This window comes from Delphinapterus leucas, unplaced genomic scaffold (assembly GCF_059928025.1).
Source record: "Delphinapterus leucas isolate spDelLeu-1000000601 "Yukka" unplaced genomic scaffold, BTC_Dleu_Yukka2 spDelLeu_asBTCV2_sq25, whole genome shotgun sequence".
Taxonomy (NCBI): Eukaryota; Metazoa; Chordata; class Mammalia; order Artiodactyla; family Monodontidae; genus Delphinapterus; species Delphinapterus leucas.
The window spans coordinates 10,535,485-10,560,750 of record NW_028322234.1 but is presented as its reverse complement, the minus strand read 5'-3'; the positions used below and the strand labels follow the sequence as shown (position 1 = coordinate 10,560,750).

Here is a 25,266-nt window from a genome sequence, read left to right as displayed (position 1 = left end):
CACCCCTGGATTGTGAAACCGCTTTTACCTGCCCGCTTCGGTGCAGCCAGCGCTCCGGATCCTTTCGAGTTCGAGTCCATCCCTCCTTTTGCCCCTCCTTCTTGCACGTAGCTGCCAGGAAGACGGCCCACGCGCCTTAGCCGCTAAGCAGCCCCCTCCTGGAGCCCCCTGCGAGCCCAGGTCTGGGAACTCTAGGCCAGGTCTTGCTTGTTCCCACTGCATTAGGCATGACGCATTACTCCGTCTCCCGAGGAAGAATCCGGCCCGAAATTTGCGTGCCCCGGGTGCATTTGGCCCTGTCGCAGCTCCCTTCGTTCCTCCCATCTCTATCTAATCCAACCCGGGTTTTGCATACCTCTTCCAGATCTCTCCCATTTCTCCCCTCACCGGGCTCGGCGCCTTTCCGTTACTTCGCTACGGGCAAAATCCGCCCCGGGTCTTCCTTGAGCTTGTCTCCCCTCCTCCACTTCCCGTTCCAACGCCGGGATCCAGCTCGTCGCCTTCCCTCTCCCCGTTTTTCCAGAGGGGCTAGAGGGGGTGAAGGGGAGTAAAGTCCATCCCGGGTTTTCGGGCCTGCCGCCGGTGCGCTCGGGCAGGTTGCTGCGGCCGGTCCTGGGCGGCGGCTCCGCGCCGCGTTTTATGCGCGCCCGCGCCCCCCTCCTGGAGCTGGTGCGCCGGAGAGAGGGGTGAGCAGGCGGCTTGTCATTGCTGGTGCCCGGCGCCGGCTCTGTCCGCGCGTCCTGCGGTGCCCACGGGCCCGGCTGGGCGCCCCCCCTTCAGCCACCCCGGGGGCGCGACACCGCCTCGCCTGCCTACAGCCGCGCCCCCCCTCAAGCTCCGCGGCGCCCGCCCCCTATCCGAGCCCCCTGCGGCCACTGCGGGGAGCCCGAGCCGTCGGCGCGGGAGCTGTAGTCGCTGCGGCGCCCCCGCCCCGCCGTCTGCCGAGAAGGCCCCGGCGGATGGGGCCCCGCGGGCCCCGGAGCGGCGCCGCCGGGCGGCGGGGGGCTGCAGGGGCGCCCCAGCTGCCCCGTTAACCCCTCGGCTGCCACCGTCGGAGGGGGCTGGGAAGTCGCCTGGGCGCACACGTGCAGCCTCCGTCGGGGCCGCGGAGCTGCGGGGGAGATGCGGGCAGCTGCTAGCGCCTCTTCGGGGGGCTCCGCCTCGCCCCAGCCCCCGGAGCTTTGACACCGCCCCCGCTCCGCCGCCTACCTCCCTGGGAGGGGCGCGGACCCGGTCGCCCCCAGCCCCGAGTCTCCGCTGCCGCGAGGGGGCCGCCTTTGGAACTGTGTAATCCGCTTTTTTTTTTTTTTAATTTTAATTTTTGTTTGGTGGCGGTGGTGCTGGGCCCCGCCAACCCTCGCCCTTTTAACCCCCGCCCCGGTTCCGGGAGATGTGCCGGGCGGGGGACCTGGGTTCGCGGAGCCGCAGGAGAGACGCGCAAAGCCGACCCCGGAGCGGCGCCGGACAGGTGAGTGTCTGCGGCCCCAGGGCGAGGGGGACGCCGTACCTGGGCCAGGTGTGTGGGCCGAGGTAGGGAGGGTGGGAGCCGGGGCCTGTGCTAGCCGGGAAGGGGGAGGGGATGCTGGAGCCGCGGGTCACCGTACAGGAGCGCGAGGAGAATCGAGGGCGGCCTGCACCTCACCCGCATCGGCCAGCGGACCGGGAGGGGCAGCCCCCATGGAGTGTCGGGGGTGCGGATGCGCGGCCGCGGGGTGCCCGGTGGGGGGAGGAGACAGCGAGTGTGCCCGCGCGTGGCTGCGTGTGCCCGCGCGCGCGCCAGCCTTTGTGGGGAAGCGGCGCGGCGGTGCCTGCGTGTCCCCGGTGCGTGTGCGCGCGGGTGCTTGGCGCCCTGTTCGTGTAGGTGTTTGGGTGTGAGCGGAGAGGGTGCGTGTGCGCGCCGCGCGCGGGCCCTGGCCCCCAGAGGAGCCGCGTTGGGGGCTGGCACCGCTGGATGCCGGGCTGGGGGTTGTTTTTCTCTGGGAGGCAGAGGCGCGGGGGATGGGGAGGGGTCTGTCTGGGTGTCTGGCCGGCTGTAGCCACCGAGAGCATCTTCCCTCCGCGGTACCCGGTTAAGCGTGGGAAGCTGTTGGGTTTAATCCACCCGGATTCGGGCTTTGAGAGCAAGCCCTCCCTCTCTCCCAGGTGTTCACTGGGTAAAGCCTGGGGGTTTCAATTGTCATCTTTCCATCTGAGGGTCCCGTGACCGGAGTCCGTGCAGAAGAGGGTGGGCAGCGCTGTGTGTGCTCCAGCCCTGGCCAAAAAGTGGCCCCACAGGCATTTCTCCAGTGCACCTCTGGCACCCATCCGAAGACAGCCAGCCCCCTGCCTGCACACAGCCCGCACGCACATCCCTGTCCCTAGTCTCCCAGTCTCGGTCAGCACCCAGCCCCATCCCTACCCAGCACCTCACTGTACCTTCCCCCGCAGTCCACTCCTCCCTCCCCCACCTCTCCCCCCGACAGTCATGGCAGCTGAGTGGGTGTCCCTCTGTCCCAGCCTTGAGAACAGGGCCCCCTTTCCTCCTGGCTTCTGCAGGACCCAGGGCCTGGGTTCCGCTGCCCACCTCCAAACATGTGGTGTGCAGGGGGAAGCAGGGGGAGGGGTTCAAAATGGCTGCCAAGATGGCTGGTTGTCTCTCCGCCTCTCTCTTTCTCTTTCTCTCCCGCTCTCTGCTTGCCCTGTTCTCTTAGCTGCTTCAGGAGTCATCGAGGAGACCGGGTTGGACAGTGTGAGGATAGGTGTGGGGTACTACGCTTGAGAGTGGATATCTGCTCTGGGCCTGTGGATCTCAATCCTCCTTGGGGAGAGGCCGTTGATCTCTGCTCCTCTCTCCAGCACCCAAGGGCCGGCATAAGCCTGTAACCTGACCCCAGTCCCAACTCCTTCACCCTGGCTAGCAGCCTGGGGGCTCCCTGCCCTCCACGTGGTCTCCTAGGCCTGATGCCCTGAATCGGGCATCGGGGTGTCAGGGTGCCCCACGGAGGGTCCCCGTCTCTCATCCTCTCCATCTGCTCCATGGCCAGGGGCTCAGGACTCCGGGTCGGCCTGGGTCAGGCCCCAGCTCTGGGGGCAGGTGACTTCTCCTTCCTCCCCACTCCCCTCCCACTAATGCCAAATGTATTACTTAAAAGTAGGATGAAAACAGGGAGACTAAGAGAAGGAATACAACTTTCATTATCATATTGAGAAAGTTATCTGTGATCTTCCTAACTAGTAATTTGCCTGCCATGCTGTTCAGAACTGACTTGCCCATTAATTACGGAGATGAAAAATCATCTGGAAAGCAGAAAAGGGAACCAATTCGATCCCTGGCTGGCAACAGTGGCCCCCACGCACCGAGCACATACGTGTGTGCTCACATGTGAGTGCCCGGCCCCCCTGCTGCCATTGCCACCTTCTTCTTCCTCATTGGCCTCCCACGGGGCCTTAGCTCACCCCATGCTTGTTACTCCTGCTCTCCAGTGCCCTACCAGGCCCTCCCTCACTCCAGGGGGTGCCCATCCCAACATCCACTCGTGGGGAGCTGGCCTAAGGCAGGATCACCCGTGCTATGTCTGCCCTTGGACGTGGATACGATGCCCGGGGTTGGGGGAGGGCAGGTAGCTGGGGACCAGCGCATCTGGGCTGTGGGGCCTGCAGGGAGGAGGTGGAACGCAGGAGACTCGAAGCCTGGTTTCTATTCCCAGCCTGCCCTGGGGAGCCTCTTCTCCTGGGGGGCCCAAGGAGGACCCTACCGGCCAGTGGGGGAGGGGCCAGCGGGCGCCCTGGCTGCTCTGGAGTCTGTTCGCATCAAGCGATCTGGTCCCGGCTTGGGGTCCACCTGCATGTGCGGGGCTGCCTGCTGCCTGCGCCTGGCATCTGCGTCCTCCCTGGGTGCCCAGGCTGGCAGGAGAGAGTGTGGCGCTTCAGCCCCAGCCTGGGCATCTGGGGGTGGGGGTGCCGATCCCAGGAGGCTGTGCTGCTTGGCCCCAAAATGGGTGCCCGTGATGGAGAACAGGAGGAGAGGGATCCCCGATGTCCCCACCCTCTGGCCACGGGGAGCTGAAGTTTTCAGTCTCTGCCCCCTCCTACCTCTCCAGCCAGACGTGTGGCCAAGGACACACAGGAGGCTCTGGTTTCTGTGTGGGCTCCTCTCGAGGATTCAATTTCCAGACGCCAGACATTTCCCCTCCTCCAGACCCTCCAGGGAGGCGGGGGGCGGGATGGGGGGGATGCTCCTGAGATGGGGGTTCCCTGGGTCTGGAGCTGGACCTGACTGTACCGGCACTCCTCCCAGCTCTCGCCTCGGCCACCCTGATGAAACAGAAAGTGGGGTCCCAGGTGGGAGGGGACCACTGAACAGAGGTCTGGAAGTGGCTCCCACTGCCCCTGGAATCCAGTCCTCTGTTACACATCTGTCCGCACCTGTGTGTACCCGTTCTGTGTGATTTGGATGGTGACCTGGAGGAGCCTGTGTGCAGCCGGCCACGTGTCCGACAGGCTGGTCCTATGTTCATTAAGGGTCTCCTCTGTACTCGTGTTTGTGAGTTTTGCAGAGGGGCTGGCAGTGTGTGTGTGCGTGTGCGTGCGTGTGTGTGTGTGTTTCCATGTGTGAGCAGCTCTCTGCATTTTGTGGGCACCTGCAGGCATGCTCCCAGGTGTATGTATGTAGGGCTCCTTGGAGTGAGGCTGGGTGCACCTTTTCATGAAATCTGTGAATATTTGCCAAGTGTCTTTTCACTAGGCGCTGTGCTGGGGACGCCGTGGGGACAGTGCCCCAGTCCTGTCCTCAGGGAGCACACAGTCTGGTGACAAAAGCAATTTCAGTCAAGGGGCTCCTGTCGTAGCAGTGGGGGAGAAGGCTTGTGTCTCCCCATCCGGAAGGGCCAGAGTCCCAGCTGGGGAGAGGCAGCCATTGACTCGGAAAACAGCAGCCCCTGCGTCTTGGCACCACAGCACATCCCAATCCCGTGGGGTGTCCTGTGGTCCAAACCTGCATGACCTTCCCTATCACCTCTTCCCCCTCACCCGCTCTCTCCTCACCGCTCCTAAACGCAGTCCTACCCCAGGACCTTTGCACTGGCCGCTCCTTCACTTGGACCCCTCAGCCAGACATCTGCAAAGACTTTGTTCCCTCACCCGCTTCAGTTGTCACCTCCTCAGTAACCTTTACCCATGCAACCTGTTTAAAATTGCAGCCTCCCACCCGCCTCCTGGCTTTCCGTCGCGTGGATGGCTTTTCGCACACTCTGTGATTTCCTGATATATTGTGCCTGTTTATCGTCTGTCTCCCCGACCAGGATCCAAGCGCTCAGGGAATTTTTTACTTGGTTTGCTTTCGGATGTCAGGTGCCTAGACTTATGCCTGGCCCACAGTAGGTGCTCAAGAACTCTTAGCTGAGTAAGTGGGAGGGGGCCTCTCAAAGGACTGGAGACCCCCAGGGGACTCCCCCCAGGCTTTGCACAGTGAGGGCTCCCCATCGACCCCGGTCCCTTTGGGGGATCCAGGGCTACCCACCAGGGGCCAGACCAGGCCAGCTCTGCACCTGTCCCATGAAGACACCTGTGAGGCCTCTCCCTGAGGTGGCCTCATGGGTGCTCTTGTGTGTGAGGGTGTCAGTGTGGGCAGGCGGCTCCCCTGCAGGGCCGCATGCATATAGGGTTTAGAGCCTGGAGGGTAATGTGGGGCCCCCCTGCCCTTGCCAGGGGTAGGAGTGCCATGGTCAAGGACTGAGCAACCCCTCCTTTGTGGAGACACTAACCCAGGCTCTCTCTCACGCCCCACCCTTGTTTCAGTGGTCTGTCCCGGCGCTGGGGAATTAGCCAAGTAGAAGCCCCCCTGCCACCCTCCCCCCAACTCCAAAATTTGGGGAAGACAAAAATTGCAATAAATAGATGCTCAGGCTAAAAATAGCCTTGCCCACCCCCCCCCAAAGCTAAAAATAGCCAGGGCCTCTCCCTCAGAGGCTAAAAATACCCGGTAGGCCAGGCAGCCAGGTGGGCGCTCCTGTCCAGGATCGGGGAGGTGGTGCAGACAGGTGAGGGACCCCGGGCAGGGTCTCCCAGCTGTGGCGTTCCTGACACTGGGGCTGTGTCATTTTTGGCAGGGAGAGTGACCTGTGCATCATAGGACTTTTTAGCATCCCTAGCCTCAACCCTCTAGATACCAGGAGCATCCCTCCCGCCCCCCACCCCCGCCAGTTGTGACAGCTAAAAACGTCTCCAGACATCGCCAAACAGCCTGGGAGGAGGAGCAAAATTGTGCGCCCTCCCAGGTGAGTAGCACTGCTCTAGATCGGGGTCGGCAAAGTCCCCCTGTGAAGACCCAGACAGCAAGTACTGGAGACTTTGGCGGGCTTACCAGTCTTCTCCCTCTTCTTCTTAACCCTTTGAAAGTGGCAAAACCATTTTTAGCCCGTTGGCTGTGGGCAGTGTCCAGGCCATAGGTACCCAACTCCCACCCTGGAGCACCACCGCCCTCCCGCCCCATTGCCCCTGGTGGTGGAGGTCAGGGCATCCTTGGATGCCCCTCATCAGCAGAGGGACAGCCCCACTGGGGGCAAGTCTGGTGCTGTCTGTCCCTTTCGCCTCCCTGCCCTCACCTCATCCCACTCCCCTGTGGTCGCTCCCTCACTGGTTCTCAAACATGGCAGCCCCCGGCCAGCCCCAGGGCCTTTGCACGAGTCTTCTCCTCCCTGGGCACCTCTGTGGCTCCTCCCTCAGCTTCCCAGAGCTTTGCTGACATGCCCAGCCTTTCCCCATCACCGTATTTAAGATTGCATGACACCCCCCCACACACACACACACAACACTAGTACATCACGGGATTGACCTCTTTAGTGTTTGTTCTTTGTGTCTGGCTCGTGCATGGCTGTCTCTCCAGCACCTAGATCAGCGCCTGGTACACAGTACGTGTTCTAAAAGAGACGCGTAGGATTGCTGGATATCACTTCTAAGCTCCATAACCACTGTTGTGAGACTTTCAACCCATTCCCCTGGGGAAGAGACAGAATGCAGAGGAGGGAGGTGGGGGCCTCGTCACACAGCCTAAAGTGGGCACAGCTGGGATTTGAACCTAGGGCCCTGAGACCCAGGGCCTCTTCACTCTTGCCCTGCGGAGCACCGTCTCCCCATCCCTCTGGTCTCTGCCCTTTCGCTGCTACTCTGGTGGTAGCAGAGGGCCCCAGAGCCTTCTTCCATGCACTCTGCCTCAGGCTCTGGCTCCCGTGGGAGCCAGCACTGCTCTGCATGCCTGGAGTGAGTGCGAGACTTGTGGCTAGTCAGGGAACACCTTGGGGTGGAAATGGACCACAGGCCACCATGGTACCAACCCACTGTGGCGAGGAGCGTCAGAGAGGTGCCCGGTTGGCCTGCAAGTCAGGGAGAGCTTCCTGGTGGAGGGGGCTTCCCAGTTAAGATCTGGAGGGGAAAGAGGGATAAAGTGGAGGAGAGGGAGAGTTTGTGAGAGGGAGGGGCCTGCCCTGAGGTCAGAAAGAAGGGGGTGGCTCAGGGGGGGAAGGAAAGATATTTCCTGGCCAGGTGGGGAGAGAGGACGCCGGTCTTGGGGGCTGAAGGACTGTTTGTGGGTTTGCGTTTCTACTTGTCCACGGGGCTGGGGAGACCTGTGAAGGGGTCAAGGCCCATGAGACATGGTTGGAATGTTTAGCATGCGCTCCCTCTGGCTTGCTTTGTAGGAAAGAACTGCAGAGGGCGGGTGGGTGGGGCAGGGGAGGGTAGTGGAGAGGCCAGTGTGGGTAGGAGGCCACCACAGCTGTCAAGGTGAAGAACCAGGTGGAGGCCTTGAGACATTAGAGATGGACCCGTGTGGGGCTTTCAAGACAGAGTTGACATGATTTAGTAGATGATCGATTGGAAGGGGAGGGGGAGGGGGAAACTGCAGGTTTCTGGTTCTGACAGCAGTGTGGACCTGGAGAAACAAAGAGGGAGGGGGTGGGAAGCACCCCTCCTCACATACACAGTCTGATCTTCCCTTGCCAGCAGGAGTCTGTGAGTACCCGAGTCAGGGCACGTCTTGTCCCCACTCAGAACCTCCACGGCTCCCACCTCACTCCCACAGGCCCTGCTCGCTCTGCCCTGTAAAACCCGCCCTCACCTCTTCCCTCTCTCCCCTCACTTACTGGGCCAAAGCCACACTTCAGCACATTCCTACCTCAGGGCCTTTGCATATGCTGTTCCCACTGCCTGGATACTCTTTCTCCAGTACCTAGATGGCTCCCCTCCTTGAGACCTTTGCTAAAATGTTACCTTCTTGGCCAGGTGTTCCCTGACCACCCCATCTACATTTGCACCCACGCATACCCCGTCCTCTCTCTCTCTCCCCTACAAGCCTATTTTCCTCCAAAGCACTTGTGACCAGGTGGGAGCTAGGTAACTATCCACTGAATGGACAACCTCTTCTGTGGGTCTGTTTCATCTTTGTTCATTAAACAAATTAACAAGAACCCTTTCCTTGCCCAGGGCTGGGCATGCAACAGACAGCCAGGCCAACCCACGATGGAACTTTCCCTGGTGGGATAGACTTTCAGCTGCAGAGCCCAAGTCCAATTAGGGGAGTAAAATGTGGAGCCCCAGTGTGCCATTAGTGTGGGTACAGGAGGGACCAACACAGTCCTGGCAGGCAGAGCCTTTTGGAGGAAGAAGGGACAGAGGGCAGGAGTCCTCTGGGTATGTGAGAGAGAGATGTGGAGGGTGAGGATAGGCCAGAGCAGAGAAGGTGATGAGAAGGTAGCAGGAGACCAGGGCCTGAAATGCCATGTTGAGGCCTCTGAGGCAATAGGGAGCCATGGAGGACTGTAGGCAGGGAGGGATGTGATTGGCTTTTCATTTTGCAAAGATCACGCTGGCTGCAGGGTAGAGATTGGAAGTGGTGGGAGTAGCAGATAGACGGGGGAGACCGGGAAGGAGGCATCCAGGGAGAAGGGGAGGTTTTGAATGGTCCCACCCCCTGCAGTCCAGCGCCACTTGGCAGCTAGAGTGACCTTTTAAAATTTACAAGACGGACAAACCCCACCCTGTGGCACCGACATCTAGTGGGAGAGAGATAATAAGCAAATAAGTAAAACGTGTGGCTGGCATGCTAGCGATGAGGGCCACGTAGAAATAAAGCCAGAGCAGGACGCAAGAGTGCTGGGGCCAGCAGGGCCTCCCAGAGCCAGCAGCGTTTGCCTAAAGACCTGAAGGAGGCAAGGGAGAAGCTCTGCAGCTATCTGGGGAGGAGGGACCGGCCAGTGCAAAGGCCCTGAGAGGGGACTGTGCCTGGTGTTAGTGAGCGAGGGGGAAAGTGTAAAGAGGTGAGGGTAGGGAGGGGACAGGGCAGAGTGTGCAGGGCCTTGTGGGCCGAGGAAGGGCTTTGGCTTTTGCTCTGAGTGAGGTGGGAGCCTTGGAAGGTTCTGAGCAGAGGAGGGATGTGCCCAGACTCGGGGTGCTCACGGGCGCCCTCTGGTGGCTGTATGTGGAACAGACTGGGCAGCAAGGATGGAGAGCTGGGAGACAGGGGAGGAGGCGACAGGGCTGGACCAGGGAGGGGACCAAGGAGTCAGGAGAAAGTGAGCAGATTCTGAAGAAGGAGACGCAGGAGCTGCTGTAGGGATGAGAGGAGAAGAGGGGTCCAGGATATCTGTATGGTTCTTGAGCGCCTGGGAGGACTGGGCTGCCCTCCGCTGAGATATGGGTAGATGAGGGGATGGAGCTGAGGGTTTGGTGGGGACCCTGCCCTCCCTGAGCCCACAGCCCCCTTCCTGAAGGAGGTTATGTGACGGACACTCTCTGGGCACTTGCTCCATCTCTGTGAGGGAAGTCTGTTAGTCCCAGAGTAGGGATGGGGAAATGGGCTCGGAGAGGCCAAGAGCCTGGCCCGAGATCACACAGCAGATTGACACCCAGGAGCCAAGTCCTTGGACCTATCCCAGGGCCTGCTGGTTACCCACTCTGCCATGCCCGAGGGTTTCCTGGAGGAGGTGGGCCTGTGGAGCTGGGCTCTCGGGCTGCTGGGTTTGGGGAAGACTCAAGGCTGCTTGGGACAGAGCAAGAGGCAGGAAGCTTGTGTTGAGGGGCCCCGGAACATTCAGACTCCCACCCACTCAAGCACTGAGGGTTGCCATGGCAACCTCACTCGAGGGCAAGCTAGCAGTGCCTCCCCTCCTCCAGCAGCTGGTTCTTCTCCTATCACCCACCCTCCCCTGCCCCACGCCAGGGCACCTGAGGACAGAGCCTGGGCCATGTCACCCGGCCCTGGGACCCCCCTGCACCCGCCCCTCGACTTGAAACTGATATGGGGCTCAGGCAAACCCGGAGGCAGGTGTGGGACCCGTGGGCGGCCCACGTGACCTGGGGGTCCGACACACCTGGGGCTCAGAGGGTGGTGGGCCCTGTTTCCCATGGGTTGAATTGGGGCCGCTCAAGCCCTCTGAGGCTCGAGGTGGGGACAGACACAGGTGGGGGCTCACCTGACCCCTGTGGGCGCGTCCACTTCTCAGGAGGCTTACACAGGTGCGGTGGGGCCAGAGGAGGGGGCTTTCGAGGGCCCCCAGGTCTCCCCAGCTCCCCATGCTCAGCCTGGGGTTCAAAGACCCCTTGCCAGTCAGGTGCCCCTGGGATCTCACTTTCCTCTTGTGTAAAATGCGGGTATACACTCCCCACCCCCTTACTAAGTTCTTCTGAGGATTAAAGGAGATACAGGCATGCAGTGCTCAGAACGGGGCACAGAGGTGTCAGCCGCTGCCCCTGGCATGGTGGGTGGTTCTGGCACACTGGAGATCCCAGCTGGGTCCCCACGCCCTGTAGTTGAAAGGCTCCCCTGAAGTTGTGTGGTTCAGGGCCCTGCCCCCATCTCTGCCTCAACTCCCCCGCCACGTGCCCTGATACCCTGTGCGAGTTTGCTAGGGCTGCTGTGACAACATACCCCAGACTGGGCTCTGACAACAGAAATTTATTATCTCCCAGTTCTAGAGGCCCAGAGTCCAAGATCAAAGTGTCAGCAGGGTTGGTTCCTTCCTCTCCCCTGGCTTCCGGTGGTTTGCCAGCAATCCCTGGTTTGTAGACGCATCACCCCAATCTCTGCTTCCGTCTTCACGTGGCGTTCTCCTTGGTGGTTGGGTGTGTGTGTGTGTGTCCAAATATCCCCTTTTTATAAGGACACCAGTCTGATTGAATTAGGGTCCACCCTAATGACCTCATTCGTTTTAACTTGACTACCTCTTTATCTCCAAAGAAGATCCCATTCTGAGGTGCTGGGGGATAGGATGCCGGTGTATCTTTTTAGGGGGGAGGAACACAATTCCATTCATCCCAAGGCCTCAGGGGTAGTCAGGCCTGGGCCTCCCAGGTGGCTCCCACCTATCCACGTCTGACCTCACCCACCTCCTCGCTTAGGTGAGCACCAGGCAGCAGGTAAAACTCCCCAGGGCCGAGTGGGCATGCACAGGCCAGGACGAGAGGGAACAGAAGCTGCAGTGCCCAGTTCCCCCTGCTGCAGCCCCGAGGTACGGACAGTTCTGGGGGTGCCTGGGGCTTCCTGGAGGAGCTGCTCCAGGGAAGGGGCTTCAGGGAGCAGCAGGCAGCCCATGGGGAACACTTTCTGTGCCCCTGAGGCAATGGTGCCCAGCCTGTGTGGGCCAGGCTTGGGCCCCAGGTCACAGGGCAGACGCCCCGTCCAGCTGCCCCCATCACCATCCTTGTGTTCATCTGGTCAATATTTGTTTGAGGACCTACTGCACGTCTAGGCACCAAGGGACGGCCTCGGGAGCTTCCATTCTCCGGGGGCTACAAAGGAAATCCACGAGCGGACGAGTCAGGTCACACAGCAGTGACGTGATTGGTGGGGATGGTGGTGACAGTTCGGCCCAGGACACTCTGTGCTCACTATGCACCAGGCATGGCCCTGTGTGTTTCACGGGTATGAATTCATCTTGTCGTGCAGCTACCCTATGAGGTAGCCCCATTTTACAGAGAGGAAGATGGAGACATGGGAGGTTATGGGATGGCGGGGACGGGACAAACGGGCCCTGAACGCAAGGTGCTGTGGTGTGGGGTGGCGGAGGCCCACCCACATCTCTGAGGAGGGGACATGAGCTGAGATCGAAGAGACACAGGCCAAGACTGCATGGTGGGAAGCAGCGTGGCTGGAGCAGCAGGAAAGGGGCAAGAGCCGGGTGTGCGAGACCTCCTGGGATGTGGAGTGGGAACCTCGGCAGGGGTTTAAGCAGGGGAGCAATGTGTCAAGGTGTTTTTTTTTTTGGCCGTGCCGAGCGGCTTGTGGGATCGTAGTTCCTCGAACCCGGGCCCTCGGCAGTGAAAGCACCGAGTCCTAACCACTGGACCACCAGGGAATTCCCGACATCTTTAAAAAGTCCCTCTGTGGAAACAAGCTAAGGTGTCCATCAATGATGAATGGATAGGGAATTGCCTGGCGGGCCAGTGGTTAGGACTGCTTGCTTTCACTGCCGAGGGCATGGGTTCAATCCCTGGTCAGGAAAATAAGATCCCGCAAGCTGCCCAGCGTGGCCAAAACAAAAACCAAAAACTTTGACATCTACGCACTACTACATATAAAATAGATAGCTACTAAGGACCCTGTATAGCACAGGGAACTCTACCCAATACTCTGTAATGGCCTATATGGGAAAAGACTCTAAAAAAGAGTGGATACAGGTATAAATGATTCACTTTGCTGTACACCTGAAATTAACACAACATTGTAAATCAACTATACTCCAATAAAAAATTTTTAGGACTTCCCTGGTGGCTCAGTGGTTGAGAATCCACCTGCCAATGCAGAGGACACAGGTCCGATCCCTGGTCCGGGAAGATCCCACATTGCCGCGGAGCAACTAAGCCCGTACGCCACAACTACTGAAGCCCGTGGCACCTGGAGCCCGTGCTCTGCAACGAGAGAAGCCACCGCAGTGAGAAGCACATGCACCGGAACTAGAGAAAACCTGTGCGCAGCAACGAAGACCCAACGCAGCCCCCAAGAAATTTTTTTTAATTTTTTTTAATTTTTTTTTTAAATGATGAATGGGTAAACGAAATGTGGTCCGGCTGCACAGTGGAATATTACTCAGCCAGAAAGAGGAATAACTGACACAGGCTACAACATGGGTGAACCTCAAAGACATTTTGCTGAGTGAAAGAAGCCACACACAAAAGGCCACAGATTGTGTGGGGATTAGCCAAAAAGTCCGTTCGCATTTTTCCATAACTTCTTATGGAAAAACCCGACCGAACTTTTTGGCCAACACGATATGACTCCATGCATATGAGGTGCCCAGAACAGGCAAATGCGTAGAGACAGAAAGTAGATGAGTGGTCACCAGGGCCTGAGGGGAGAGGGGAGAGGGAGTTCTTGGTTAACGGGGTACCAAGTTTCCGTTTGGGGTGATACAAACGTTTTGGAAATAGATCGCACTGGTTGTGGCACAGCATTGAGAATGCAGTTAATGCCACTGAATTCTATACTTAAAAAGCATTAAATGATGAGTTTTATGTTACACACACACACACACACACACACACACATATATATATATATATATATATATATATAAAATACCATAATTTTTTTAAAGATCCCTCTGGGTGCCAGTGGCAGGTGAGGGGAGGTGGGGGGAGCCTGGGCTGCAGGAGTGAGAGGGGCTGGAGGGCTGCTGGGAAGAGGTCAGGGCCGTTTGGTAGAGATGGTGATGCCCAGGTCTGGAGGGGGGCTGCCATGCATGGACAGGTGGACGCTAGGGTGTTCTGGAGATGTAGACCCAGGACTTACTCCTGAACTGGCTGTGGGGGTGAGGGAAAGAGGAATCCAAGATTTTGACTCCTGGGGTTTTGGCCCAAGGACCTGGGAGGAGGGCGGGGGGACCAGGCACTGAAATGGGGGACTGTGTCCAGTGTGGTCAGGCTCCAGATGCCTTGGAGACCCAGATGGAGGTGTAGACATGAGGAGAGAAGCGGGGCTGGGACTCAGATGTGGCAGTCGTCACGGTACAGGGGGTGTCTAAAGCCATGAGGCTGGTTGGATCCCTGAGGCGGGGTGTGGACGGGCAAGAGGCCTGGGGTCCTGGGGTCCCGGGGTGCAGCCTGGAAGGAGGAGAGGAGCCGCCTCCTTCAGATGGGTCCTCCCCGTGCCCTGACTCTCGCTGTGCTGTGACAGTACCCTCTGATGGGTCCCTTGGCGGTCTACCGTGTTTGTAGACTGTTGTCCTTACCAGAACCCTGCAGATCCGAGGTTTCGAGGGAACTGGGGGCATGAGTGGGGGGGGACCTGCTCAGGCTCACGGGGCATGAAATGGCAGGGTCGGGCTCCAGACCCACATTGGCCCGCTGTCCCCAGAGCCTGGCATCCAGCAGCCTCTCCAGCATTAACCAGACGCTAACCAGTTTAACTCCCTAAGGGAGAGCCAGGGAGGAGATGCTAACCAGTTTAACTCTCTAGGGGAGAGTCAGGGAGGGGAGCAGCCATCAGCCTAGGGTCAGTCCCCCAACCCCCTCATCTGACCATGGCTGGAAGATGGGGTGCAGGAGAAATGAAGTGGTGAAGAATGCCCCCCCCAAACCATGTAAAATTGTAAAGTGCTATGAAATGAACCAAAACCCATCAAAGGCCATATCTGGACAGGGTTGCGGGATAAGAGACAGTTGTGGGCTGAGGAAGTAGAGGGGGGAGTTTCCTGAAGGCTGGGCGCTGGGGAGGGTGCAGAGAGCTGCTGCGGGTCAGGGTCGGGGAACAGGGCTGCAGGGCTGCCCTGTGAAACTACCTTCCCGTTTCACATGAGACGAGACAGGCCTGGAGGGAGGGATGTCCTGCCCCATGAGCGAGCTGCCCTAATCTTTCTTGGGAACCTGTGCCGAGTCCCTGGCCTCAAGTTGCCCATGGTCTAGTGGGGAAGGTAATTTATACAAGAATGTAATTTCAGGTGCCGTGAATTTAAAATGGGGCTAAGGAATTCCCTGGCGGTCCAGTGGTTAGGACTCCGTGCTTCCATTGCAGGGGGTAAGGATTCGATCCCTGGTTGGGGAACTAAGACCCTGCATGCTGCGCGGCGTAGCCAAGAAACAAACAAACAAAAATGGAGCTGAAGGATGACAAGCGAGGGTGGCGGGAGCGGTTAGGGTGGTCAGGGTAGGTCACTCTTCTGCGGTGACCTTGAAGTTGAGCCCTGAATGGTGAAAAGCTCCAGCAGGCGTTTGGGGATGCTGGGAGAGCATTCCAGACAAAGGAGCAGCCCAGGCAAGGGCTCGGGCTGGAAGGAAGCTGGAGCTTCTAGGAACGGGAAGTGGGTAGGCTAGAGAGCATGGTGTTGCTGGGTCACCAGCGGCCTCTAGGCCCTGATGAGGAACAGAGACCCCAGGGGAGGGCAGAGTGGGAGGTTAATACTCGGATTTACATCATTAAATGTTCCCTTAGCACTGAGTGGAGGGCATGCGTGGAGGCAGGGAGTCTGGGAGGAGGAGGCCAGGGCAAGCGTCCAGATGCAGCAGGATGGTGGCTTGGTCCTGGTGGTGGCACTGAGGGCCAGAAGTGGGCAGGTCGGTGAGATACTTTGGAGGCAGAGCCCGTGGGACTTGCTGATGGAGTTTATGAAGGGGAGGGGAGGAGAGGAGTGAGGAATTGAGGAGGATTCCTAGGTTTGGGTTCTGAGATTCATTCAACAAACATTCATTGCTGTGTGTCAGGCCTGTTCTAGAAGCAGGAACAAAACAAAGCAATTCAACGATATCACTGCCCAGTGCAGGGACCCTTCCATAAAAGGGAGAAATATTTACATTTGAACGAAGGCCCAAAGGGGGTGAGGGAGCAGAGGAAGAGGCCATGTGAATAAATGGTGGACAGAAGATACACGCAGAGGAAGTGACAAGTGCTAAGGCCCTGGGGCAGGACCTGGTGTGGTTGAGGAATAGCAGGAGTGGCTGGAGCAGAGGTGGGGACAGGGAATCACCTGGACTGGTGGATAGGCTTTCATTTTGTGTGTGGGGGAAACAGTAGTCGGGGTTCTTTTGAGAGATTCCAAACTGGACATAAGGGATTTGGAAAGTATTGGCTGGTCGGTGGTGTTGAGCCCGTAGGACAGGCTGGGGTGACGGTGGGAGAGGACAGACCAGGGGTTTGCACACTGGAGGGCCCGTTAAAACACAGGTCCTGGCCTTGTCGGTCCAGCGGTTAAGACTCTGTACTTCCACTTCAGGGGGCACGGGTTCGATCCCTGCTCGGGGAACTAAGATCCCGCATGCCGCGCCAGCGCGGTCAAAAAGCAAACAAACAAGAAAGCATGGGGTGCTGACCCTCCTCAGAGAATGTGCATTTCTAGCAAGTTCCTGGCCAGGCTGGTGCCCCTGGGCTGGGGCCATGTTGGAGAACCAGGGTGTAGATAAAGCAAAGGACTGAAAGTAAAGATCTGGGTGTCCAGTCTCAAGACGATCCAGGGAAGACGGAGGCAGTGAGAAGAGGAGAGGCCACGAGGGAGAAGAAGTGGGTCAGAACCCGGCTCTGTGCCCTCAGAGCCGCTGTGCCTGAGGATGGGCAGACGGGGTGGGGTTGGAGAGAATTGCAGGGGTCGCCACACAACTTCCACCCCTCCTTCACCCTCCCTGGCCCCCCAGGGGCTGCACCCACCCCTCACCCTGCCTGCTTGTCTCTGGCTTACCCTGAAGGTTTCTCCTGAGAGGAAAGAGGGGACTCAGTCATCCCTGGTCCCTGATCTGTGGCACCAGCCAGCTGGATTCTAATTAGCTACCAGAGCCAGAGAAACGGGAAGCAGGGGACCAGGGGTGGGGACCTGGATTCCTGCCCAAGACCCAGAGGCTGCAAGCTGCGGCCAAGACGCCTGGGTCCCCCACCCTGGACGCTGTGCTGGGTGAGAAAGCTGGGGCAGGGGAGACAAACAGGCAGGGTCTTGATTTTGGGTCGGGGAAGAGGCTTCCAGAGGGCTCTCCTCCTCCGTGATGGAGGGTCTGAGGCCTGCCTGGGTACAGGTGGGCCCTTCATAGCTGTGACAGCGTGAAGCGTTGCCCCAGCCACCCGAGGGGGGCTGTCAGACACCAGGAGGTGCTTCCAGGAGGTCCAAGATGCCCAGATGGGTGGGTCCATCTGTTGGGGTGGGAGTGGAGGGTGCAGTATAAGCCAGAGGCCTTGGAAGGGGTCAGCCTCTGGCTCAAGGGTGCAGCTTCTGTCAGATATGGCTGGCTCGGGCGGGTTACATCGCCCAGCCCCTCTTGGGGCTGCAGGATGGAAGCCCTCAGCCACCAGCAGGAGGAGAGGGGACCGGCCCAAACACCCCTCCTACTAGGCCCGCTGGGGGTCGGCCGCTGCCCCCTACCTCACTCTTCCTGTCCTCCCCAGACTGGTGGGCCAGGCCGTGGTACCCACCTGGTGATGCGGGGCGAGGCCGCCTGCACAGGCCACTGAGAGCCCCGAACGCTCCCCAGCCGCCACCATGGCCCGCCTGGCCGCTGTGCTCTGGAGTCTCTGCGTCACTGCCGTCCTGGTCACCTCAGCCACCCAAGGTAGGTGCTGCTGGGGCTGGGGAGGGGCCGTGCCTCCAAATCCCTGCTAGGAGGGCGGATAAAACAGTGAAATACCTCCCGACCACTCGTTACAGTACCTGCTTCAGACCACCCAGAACCAGGCCAGAGGAAGACTTGGTGATTATGCCCCCTAGCACCACCAAGGGGTCCCCGGATCAGCCCCTCACCCCCCAACCCAGAGCACCAGGGTCCACCCCACCAGGGGTCCTAGAGCCTGGGATTCGGGATGTGGCCTCCCGGGACCGGGACAGGCCTTCCTGGTGAGCCGATGCTCTTCTGTCTTGTGTGTGTCTCTCTCAGTGTGATTACATCTCCGAGGCTCTCGCTGGGAAGAAGGTTTAATTAAAGCATGCCCGCTGACGTTTATTTAAAAACAACTAATTACCCGGCTCGGCCCTATGCCGTTCCCGGGATCCTGCACACACCACAATTAGTGCCCCGAGCCTGCCCGCCCACCCTCACCGATTACTCAATTACAATCCCCATGGTGGGCCCAGGCGGGGGCAAGGGCAGGGCGGGAAGAGAGGAGGCCCGCTAGCCTCGCCCTCGCCCTGGGTGTGCCCCCTGCCTGCCCCTCCCAGCCCTGTCTGGAGGGCACTCATGGCGGACCCTGCTCCCCATTGCTGCCTCATACAGCCCCACCCTCCGGGGAGCCACAGAGGTGAAGGGGGCATTGTTCAGCCATGTCACAGGGCCTTGGCACTGCTCCAGCCAGCTGGTACCCTCCCCTCCCCCAGCACCCATGTTCTCTACCTATCCAGGTCCTGCCCCACAGCGCCAGCTGGCCTGGGAGGGGCTGCTTCCACCCCCAGACCCATCCAAGCCAGCCCTCCACCCCCGGCCTCCTTCCCGGGCCCAGGAAGGGCCAAAATTAGCTACGGGAGCAGATGTTGCTAGAGGAACGCACGTACGCACGTAAAACTTTCCCGCAAGTGGGCCTCAGCTCACCCCAAAATACCCCGAGGGCCTAGCTGCCAGCCCCGTTGGGCCCCCAGGTGGCATTGGAGGCACTAGATCTTGAAAAAGGGGCCCATTTGGCCCTGCTGCCATCATGCACTGGTGCCTTCTCTTCATCTACAAGTGACAGTCCCCGCATTGGAGCCCAGGGCCACTCTGTGCATCCCCCCTTCTCTCTGACACCCTGCAAGGCTTGGCTGGGACCAGTGTCCAAGAAGGTGGCTGCCCCAGCAGGCATGGATGGTACTGAGCCCACTCTGTCCGACAGAGGCTAGCTGCCTTAATCATCTTAATGATAATAGTAATTAGTGGCTTGCCATCTCACTATGTACCGTGTGCGCTGCAACCCTCTGCATGGATCTATGAGATAGGCGTTATCGGCTCCTCAGGGAAAGAAACGGGGGCACAGAGGTGGTCAGTGACTGGACGAGGCCACCAGCCAGGGAGCGGCCAAGCCGGGATTTAAACCCCAGCCAGGGACTTCCCTGGTGGCGCAGTGGTTAAGAATCCGCCTGCCAATGCAGGGGACACAGGTTCGAGCCCTGGTCCGGGAAGATCCCACATGCCGTGGAGCAACTAAGCCCGTGCACCACAACTGCTGAGCCTGCGCTCTAGAGCCCGCGTGCCACAACTACTGAGCCCGTGCGCCACAACTACTGAAGCCCGCGCACCTAGGGCCCGTGCTCCACAACAAGAGAAGCCACCACAACGAGAAGCCTGCGCACCACAACGAAGAGTAGCCCCCGCTCACCGCAACTAGAGAAATCCCGCGCACAGCAATGAAGACCCAACGCAGCCAAAAATAAATAAATAAATTTCTACAAAAAATAAACAAACAAACAAACCCTGGCCATCTGGCTCCTGAGTCCCAGCTCTCAGTCTCCGAATGGCATGGGATGGAGACTGACGTGTGACAATGCAACCCCTCTGAGAGCAGAGCATGCCCGTGGCAAGTTCTTTCATTGTCATGGCAACCCTGGGAGGTTTCCTAGGTGAAAGCAAGGAGGCCCCTCCCTGTGACGTCCTCACCGAGCACAGCACCATGCACAGCACCTCCTTCAAGAACATTTTCTAGCACAGAATCCTCCCAGTACAGCCCTGGGCTGTGGTGGCCCATTTTACAGATCCAGAAACTGAGGCCTGGTGAGGCTCCAGCAGTGGCTGTCCAAGCTATAGTGTGCATCAGAATCACTGGTGGGTGTATCCATCCAAAGGCTCCTGGTTTCATCCCCAAGATTCTGATTCAGCAGGCCTGGGTCAGAATCATTCTGAACATGACGTGTATGCTGCTGATTCCTGGGACACACCAGGAGAAGCCCTGGTCCAAAGGACACACTTGGCCTGTCAGCTGGGAAGTGGCAAAGCCAGACTCTGTGGTTTCTTCCAGAACATGAGCGCATTCCCTCCCGCACCATCTCTGGACCTTGCATGGGGTGATGTGAAGTTAGGGAAGTGCACCAGGCCACCCTTACCTCTGACACTAACTGCGAGTTTGGGGGTCCCCCAGACCACCCCCAGCTTTGATGATTTGCCCGAAGGATTCACAGAATTCAGAAACACCATTATATTCGTGGTTATAGTTTATTACAGTGAACAGATACAGATTAAAATCAGCCAAGAGAGGGCTTCCCTGGTGGCGCAGTGGTTGAGAGTCCGCCTGCCGATGCAGGGGACACGGGTTCGTGCCCCGGTCCGGGAAGATCCCACATGCCGCGGAGCGGCTGGGCCCGTGAGCCATGGCCGCTGAGCCTGAGCGTCCGGAGCCTGTGCTCCGCAGCGGGAGAGGCCACACCGGTGAGAGGCCCGCGTACCGCAAAAAAAAAAAGAAAAATCAGCCAAGAGAAGCGGTGCATGGTGCACCATCCAGGAAAGTTCCATGCACGGGGGTTCTGGCGGTCCACTCCCAGTGCAGTCACGGGCAGCAGGAACTCTCCTGACAATGATAAGTGACAACACGCATGTTGTCCAGCCAACCCAGGAAGTTCCCCTGAGCCTTGGTGTCCAGAGTCTTTACTGGGGCTCAGTCACATAGACATGGCTGACCTCAGCCTCCAGCCCCTCCAGAGGTCAGCTGATACCGCGTGACCCAAAGTGCCTACCTGAAACCACATTGTGAGTGTACTAGTTTGCTGGGGCTGCTGTGACAAAATACCACAGACTGGGAGACTTAAGCAATAGAAATGTATTCCCTCCCAGTTCTAGAGGCTAGACATCCAAGATCAAGGCGTCAGCAGGGTTGGTTCCTTCTGGAGGTCACAAGGGAAGGATCAGTTCCCTCACTCGCTGGGCTTCAGTTACCTGGCCCACTCCTTACACCCATCAGGCATCTTCCACTAAGGGCTCCCTCAGGGCCTTTGCACTGGCTGTTCCCCCCGCCTGGAATGCTGTTCCCCAGCACCCGCATGGCCCCTCTCCTTGGTTTGTAGATGGCCATCTTCTCCCTGTGTCTCCACATTGTCTTCACTCTGTGTGTGCCTCTAGGTCCAAATTTCCTCTTTTTATAAGAACACCGTTCATATTGGATTAGGACCCAATAGGGCCCTATTAATGGCCCACCTTAATGACCTCATTTTAATCTGATTACCTCTGTGAAGAAGCTATCTCCAAATTCGACCACATTCTCAGGTACTGAGGGTTAGGGCTTGATTTCAGCATTTGAATTTGGGGAGGGGGAAGACCCAGTTCAACCCATGACAGTTAGCACAGGCTGCCTGGCGTGGCTCAAGGCCCCCAGGTAAACAAAGACACTCTTCTCAAGCAGGACACTTCAGGGGCTTAGAGGGCACCGCCCAGGAGCCAAGGCAAAGGCCAGACCCTCCTTGGGCCAGGTTCATGGCCTTGCTACACAGGTGGGCACACTGAGAAGCCCATTTTACAGATGAGTAAACTAATGTTCATACAGTCCGCAGCCCAATACAGTGAAGCTGGAGGTGGCGCCTCTTCGGCGGGGATCTTCCCTCCCTTCCTGGGCCCGGGTGTGACTCTCTCCCCCTCCTCCCTGCAGGCCTGAGCCGGGCTGGGCTTCCGTTTGGGCTGATGCGCCGTGAGCTGGCATGTGAAGGCTACCCCATCGAGCTGCGGTGCCCAGGCAGCGACGTCATCATGGTGGAGAACGCCAACTATGGGCGCACAGATGACAAGATCTGCGACGCTGACCCTTTCCAGATGGAGAACGTGCAGTGCTATCTGCCAGACGCCTTCAAGATCATGTCCCAGAGGTGAGGGGCCCCACCCTGCGGGGTTCCTGGGAGATGGGGTGGCAGCAGTCCCTGGGGTCAATAAGGTGGCTGTCCTCCATGTGCCCCTGGCCAGCACATCCCGTTCACCTTTAGTCTTCCTTTTATGCATTCGACCCATGTTTCCTGAGCAATTACTAGGGGCCGGGTCCCATGCAAACAGCAAATAAGACCCAGCCCATGCCCTGCCAGCCTGTCACCTCCCCAACCTGTACCCTCTGCCACAAGCCCGTTGCCTCCAGAAGCTCATCCCGAGATTAGTCGGGGCTTGCAGAGTAAAAGCCATGGCAGGACAGAGTGAGATGTCATGGGAACTGACAGACAGCCCAGAGGTCTGGTCAGGCTTCCCTGAGGAGGTGATAGTTGAACACAGATGGCAGAAGTGTATGTGCTTGTGAGTGTCAGAGAGAACGTGTGTGAGAACGTGAGGGAGGGAGTGTGAAGACTGTTGATGTATGTAAGTGTGTGAGTGTGGGGTGCATGTGTGCAAAGCTGCAGAAGCCTCTTTCACACTCACACCCGCACCACCTAGAGCTGGTCAGCTCTTCCTTCAAATTATACCCTGATGTGACCGCCACTTCCACCACCAAGCCCCCCAGGACTGCTACAGTATCTTCTGCCCCCTCTCCTTGCCTGCTATAGTCTGTTCCCCCCCATAGTAGCCAGAGGGTGCTTGTGAGCACCTGAGTCAGGTCCTGTCCCTCCTCAGATCACAGCTCTCCTTGGCTTCAGCCTCACTCAGAGCAAAAGCCTAAGTCCTCCCCTGAGGCCCCCAAGGCCCTGCACGTTCTGCCCTGTCCTCTCCCGGCCCTCACCTCCTCCACGCACCTCCTCACTCGCTGGGCTTTAGTTATCTGGCCCACTCCTTACACCCATTAGGCATCTTCCACTAAGGGCTCCCTCAGGGCCTTTGCACTGGCTGTTCCCCCTGCCAGGAATGCTGTTCCCCAACACCCGCATGGCCCCTCCCTCTCCTTACTCAGGGATTTTTAATTTTTTTAATTTTTATTTTTTTATGGTACGCGGGCCTCTCACTGTTGTGGCCTCTCCCGTTGCGGAGCACAGGCTCTGGATGCACAGGCTCAGCGGCCATGGCTCACGGGCCCAGCCGCTCCATGGCATGTGGGATCTTCCCGGACCAGGGCACGAACCCGTGTCCCCCGCATCGGCAGGCAGACTCTCAACCACTACGCCACCAGGGAAGCCCCAGGGATTTTTTGTTTTTACCTAACTAACCTCTCAGCGAGGCCTGCCTGACCACCCTCTAAAATCACAGCAACCCGGCCCCCGCCCCTGCCACTTCCCAGCCCCTTCCCTGCGTTCTCTCTTTCTTTCCTAGTCCTGACTTCCATTCACAGTCCCATTGGCTATTTCGCCTCTTTATCGTGTCTTTTTTACGTCTTCCCTCACTAGGCTGTCAGCCCCACGGGGAAAGGGAGTTTTGTCTGTCACCGCTGTGTCCACAGCCAGATACACCACAGGCGCTCACTGAATTTTTGCCAAACGCCTGAGAGAATGCAGGGTTCACTCCAGGATCCTGAGCATAAAACTGGAAAAGGGAAGGAGGCCTGGGGCCAGCTCTACAGCTCCTTGGGGATTCTAGAGTATGTCACTGGGTGGGGTCACTGAAAGCCTCCCGAGAGTTTTGGGCAGGAGACTGGCGTGATCAGGTGGGTGGGCCAGGCCAGAACCGCTTCATCCCCTCCCTCCCACTGTTTCTCTCTCGAACATCCATTCCGGGAATTCTCTGGCGGTCCGGGGGTTAGGACTGTGCTCTCTCACTGCCGAGGGTCTGGGTTCAATCCCTGGTCGGGAAACTAAGATCCCACAAGCTGCACAGAGCGGCAAAAAGAAAAAAAAAGGAAAAAAATCAAACCTCCATTCCCCTCCAGCAATCTTGTCCCTCCTTCCCCGCTTCCCGTCTCCCGACACCCCTGCATGGACAGTCCCAGTCCAGCCTCTCTCTCCTCCTACCTCCTGCCTCCAAATTCTCCCTGCCCACTTCACTCAGCACCGGCCTCAGGGTCCGTGATGTTCTCCGCCATGTGCCCAAGTACCTAGCACAGCGACTGACCCAGTTCCAACGCTCGTGGGGTCTCAGTCCTAGAGGGGTGACACTGAGCAGGGTGGTCACGGGGGCTGAGGGATTGTGATGAGGCTACTGCTCCGCTGTCTTCACACCTGGAGGCTCTTTATATTAGTTAGGGTCCAGCTCCACTACTCTGACGGAGACCCCCCCAGGATAAATACAGTGACCTGAACAAGATCAGAATTGGAAAGGCCCTCAGCACCCGCTTCTCTCTGTCTCAGCGCTGCAACCCACCCCACCCCTACTCCCACCCCCTGGGCCAGAACTCAGTTATGGGCACTTCCTCCTGGGCACTTCCTCCCGGCTGCACGGGAGGCTGGGACATGCAGTCTCCAGCTGGAAAGCCAGCGTTTTTGTGTGTTTCTTTTTGTTTTCATCTTTAACGGAGGTGAAGTCCACATAAGATAAAATTCACCATTTTAAAGTGAACAATTCAGTGGCGTTAATTACATTCGCAATACTATGCAACCTCTGCCTCCATCTAGTTCCAGAACATTTTCATCACCTCAAAAGGAAACTCCGTCGCCCTTAGCAGTCACTCCCCATTCCCCACCCTCCCCCGAGTTCCTGGCAACCCTAATCTACTTTCCGTCTCTGGATCTGCCTGTTTCGGACATTTCATATAAATAGAACCGTAAAACACGTGGCTTCTGTGGCTGGCTTCTTTCACTGAGCGTGATGTTTTCAAGGCTCGTCCACATTGTAGTGTGTATTAGAGCTTCCTTCCTTTTTACGGCTGAATAATATTCTATTGTATGGATGTACCGTGTTTTGTCTATCCACTCATGTGTCGATGGGTTGTCTCCACCTTTTTGGTGATTGTGTAAATGATGCTGCTATGAACATTCGCATACAAGAATTCGTACAGGAATACACCTGCAGTGTTACAGCAGGTGAAAGCACTTTGGGGAATATAACTAGTTCTCTGGGTCATAGGTAACTAAGTCTCTGTTTAACCTTATGAGGTCAGTGTTATATTTTTAAAGAAGGGGGTTGAGGTGGGTGGGTATAAGCAGATCCTCATGAGTTAAGCACTCATTGGTTAAGGGCAGGATTGAAGGGAAGACACAGGAGCCCCCTCTGCCCTGTACCTGTCGGGAAGCTCCCCCAAACCACTTGAACACACCCACAGTCAAGTCACCGTTCTGCCCAGCCAAGACTTGGCCTGCTCCAGGGAAACGGAGACCTTGACCGTGGGAACAGACAGCAAGAAACATCTTTTGTTGTCATTAACTAGGCCTCCTGTTACATGGTAGCCAGCCTCCTGAGAAGTTGACAGGGACTCGGGGGTGTTCCCCATGGGGAACCAAGGATGGCTTCAGCATGAGGTGAAGATTCTGCCCCTGTCCTGACTGCAGAGCCTCACAGCAGCGCTGTCCAAAGGGTAGGACATGTCAAGACATGGTCTGAGGTGGACACAGGCAAACACTGTGAGCATTTCATTAACAGCATCTTTGCAAAGACACCACC

At 58.1% G+C, this 25,266-nt stretch overlaps 1 protein-coding gene across 2 annotated transcripts in view; it reads left to right on the top strand.

Annotated features, from left to right (window-relative positions):
• Positions 1–271: 271 nt before the first annotated feature.
• Positions 272–25,266, top strand: part of ADGRL1 (adhesion G protein-coupled receptor L1) — a 47,903-nt gene continuing 22,908 nt past the window's right edge. The window contains exons 1-3 of one of the 2 annotated variants that reach the window (XM_089905406.1): positions 272–1,468; positions 17,330–17,493; positions 21,476–21,689. In XM_089905406.1, coding sequence (XP_089761532.1) covers positions 17,424–17,493; positions 21,476–21,689 — 284 coding nt within the window. In that variant the 5' untranslated portion in view covers positions 272–1,468; positions 17,330–17,423. The remainder of the gene's footprint in view (positions 1,469–17,329; positions 17,494–21,475; positions 21,690–25,266) is intronic. The other variant, XM_022558834.3, reaches the window with a different exon arrangement.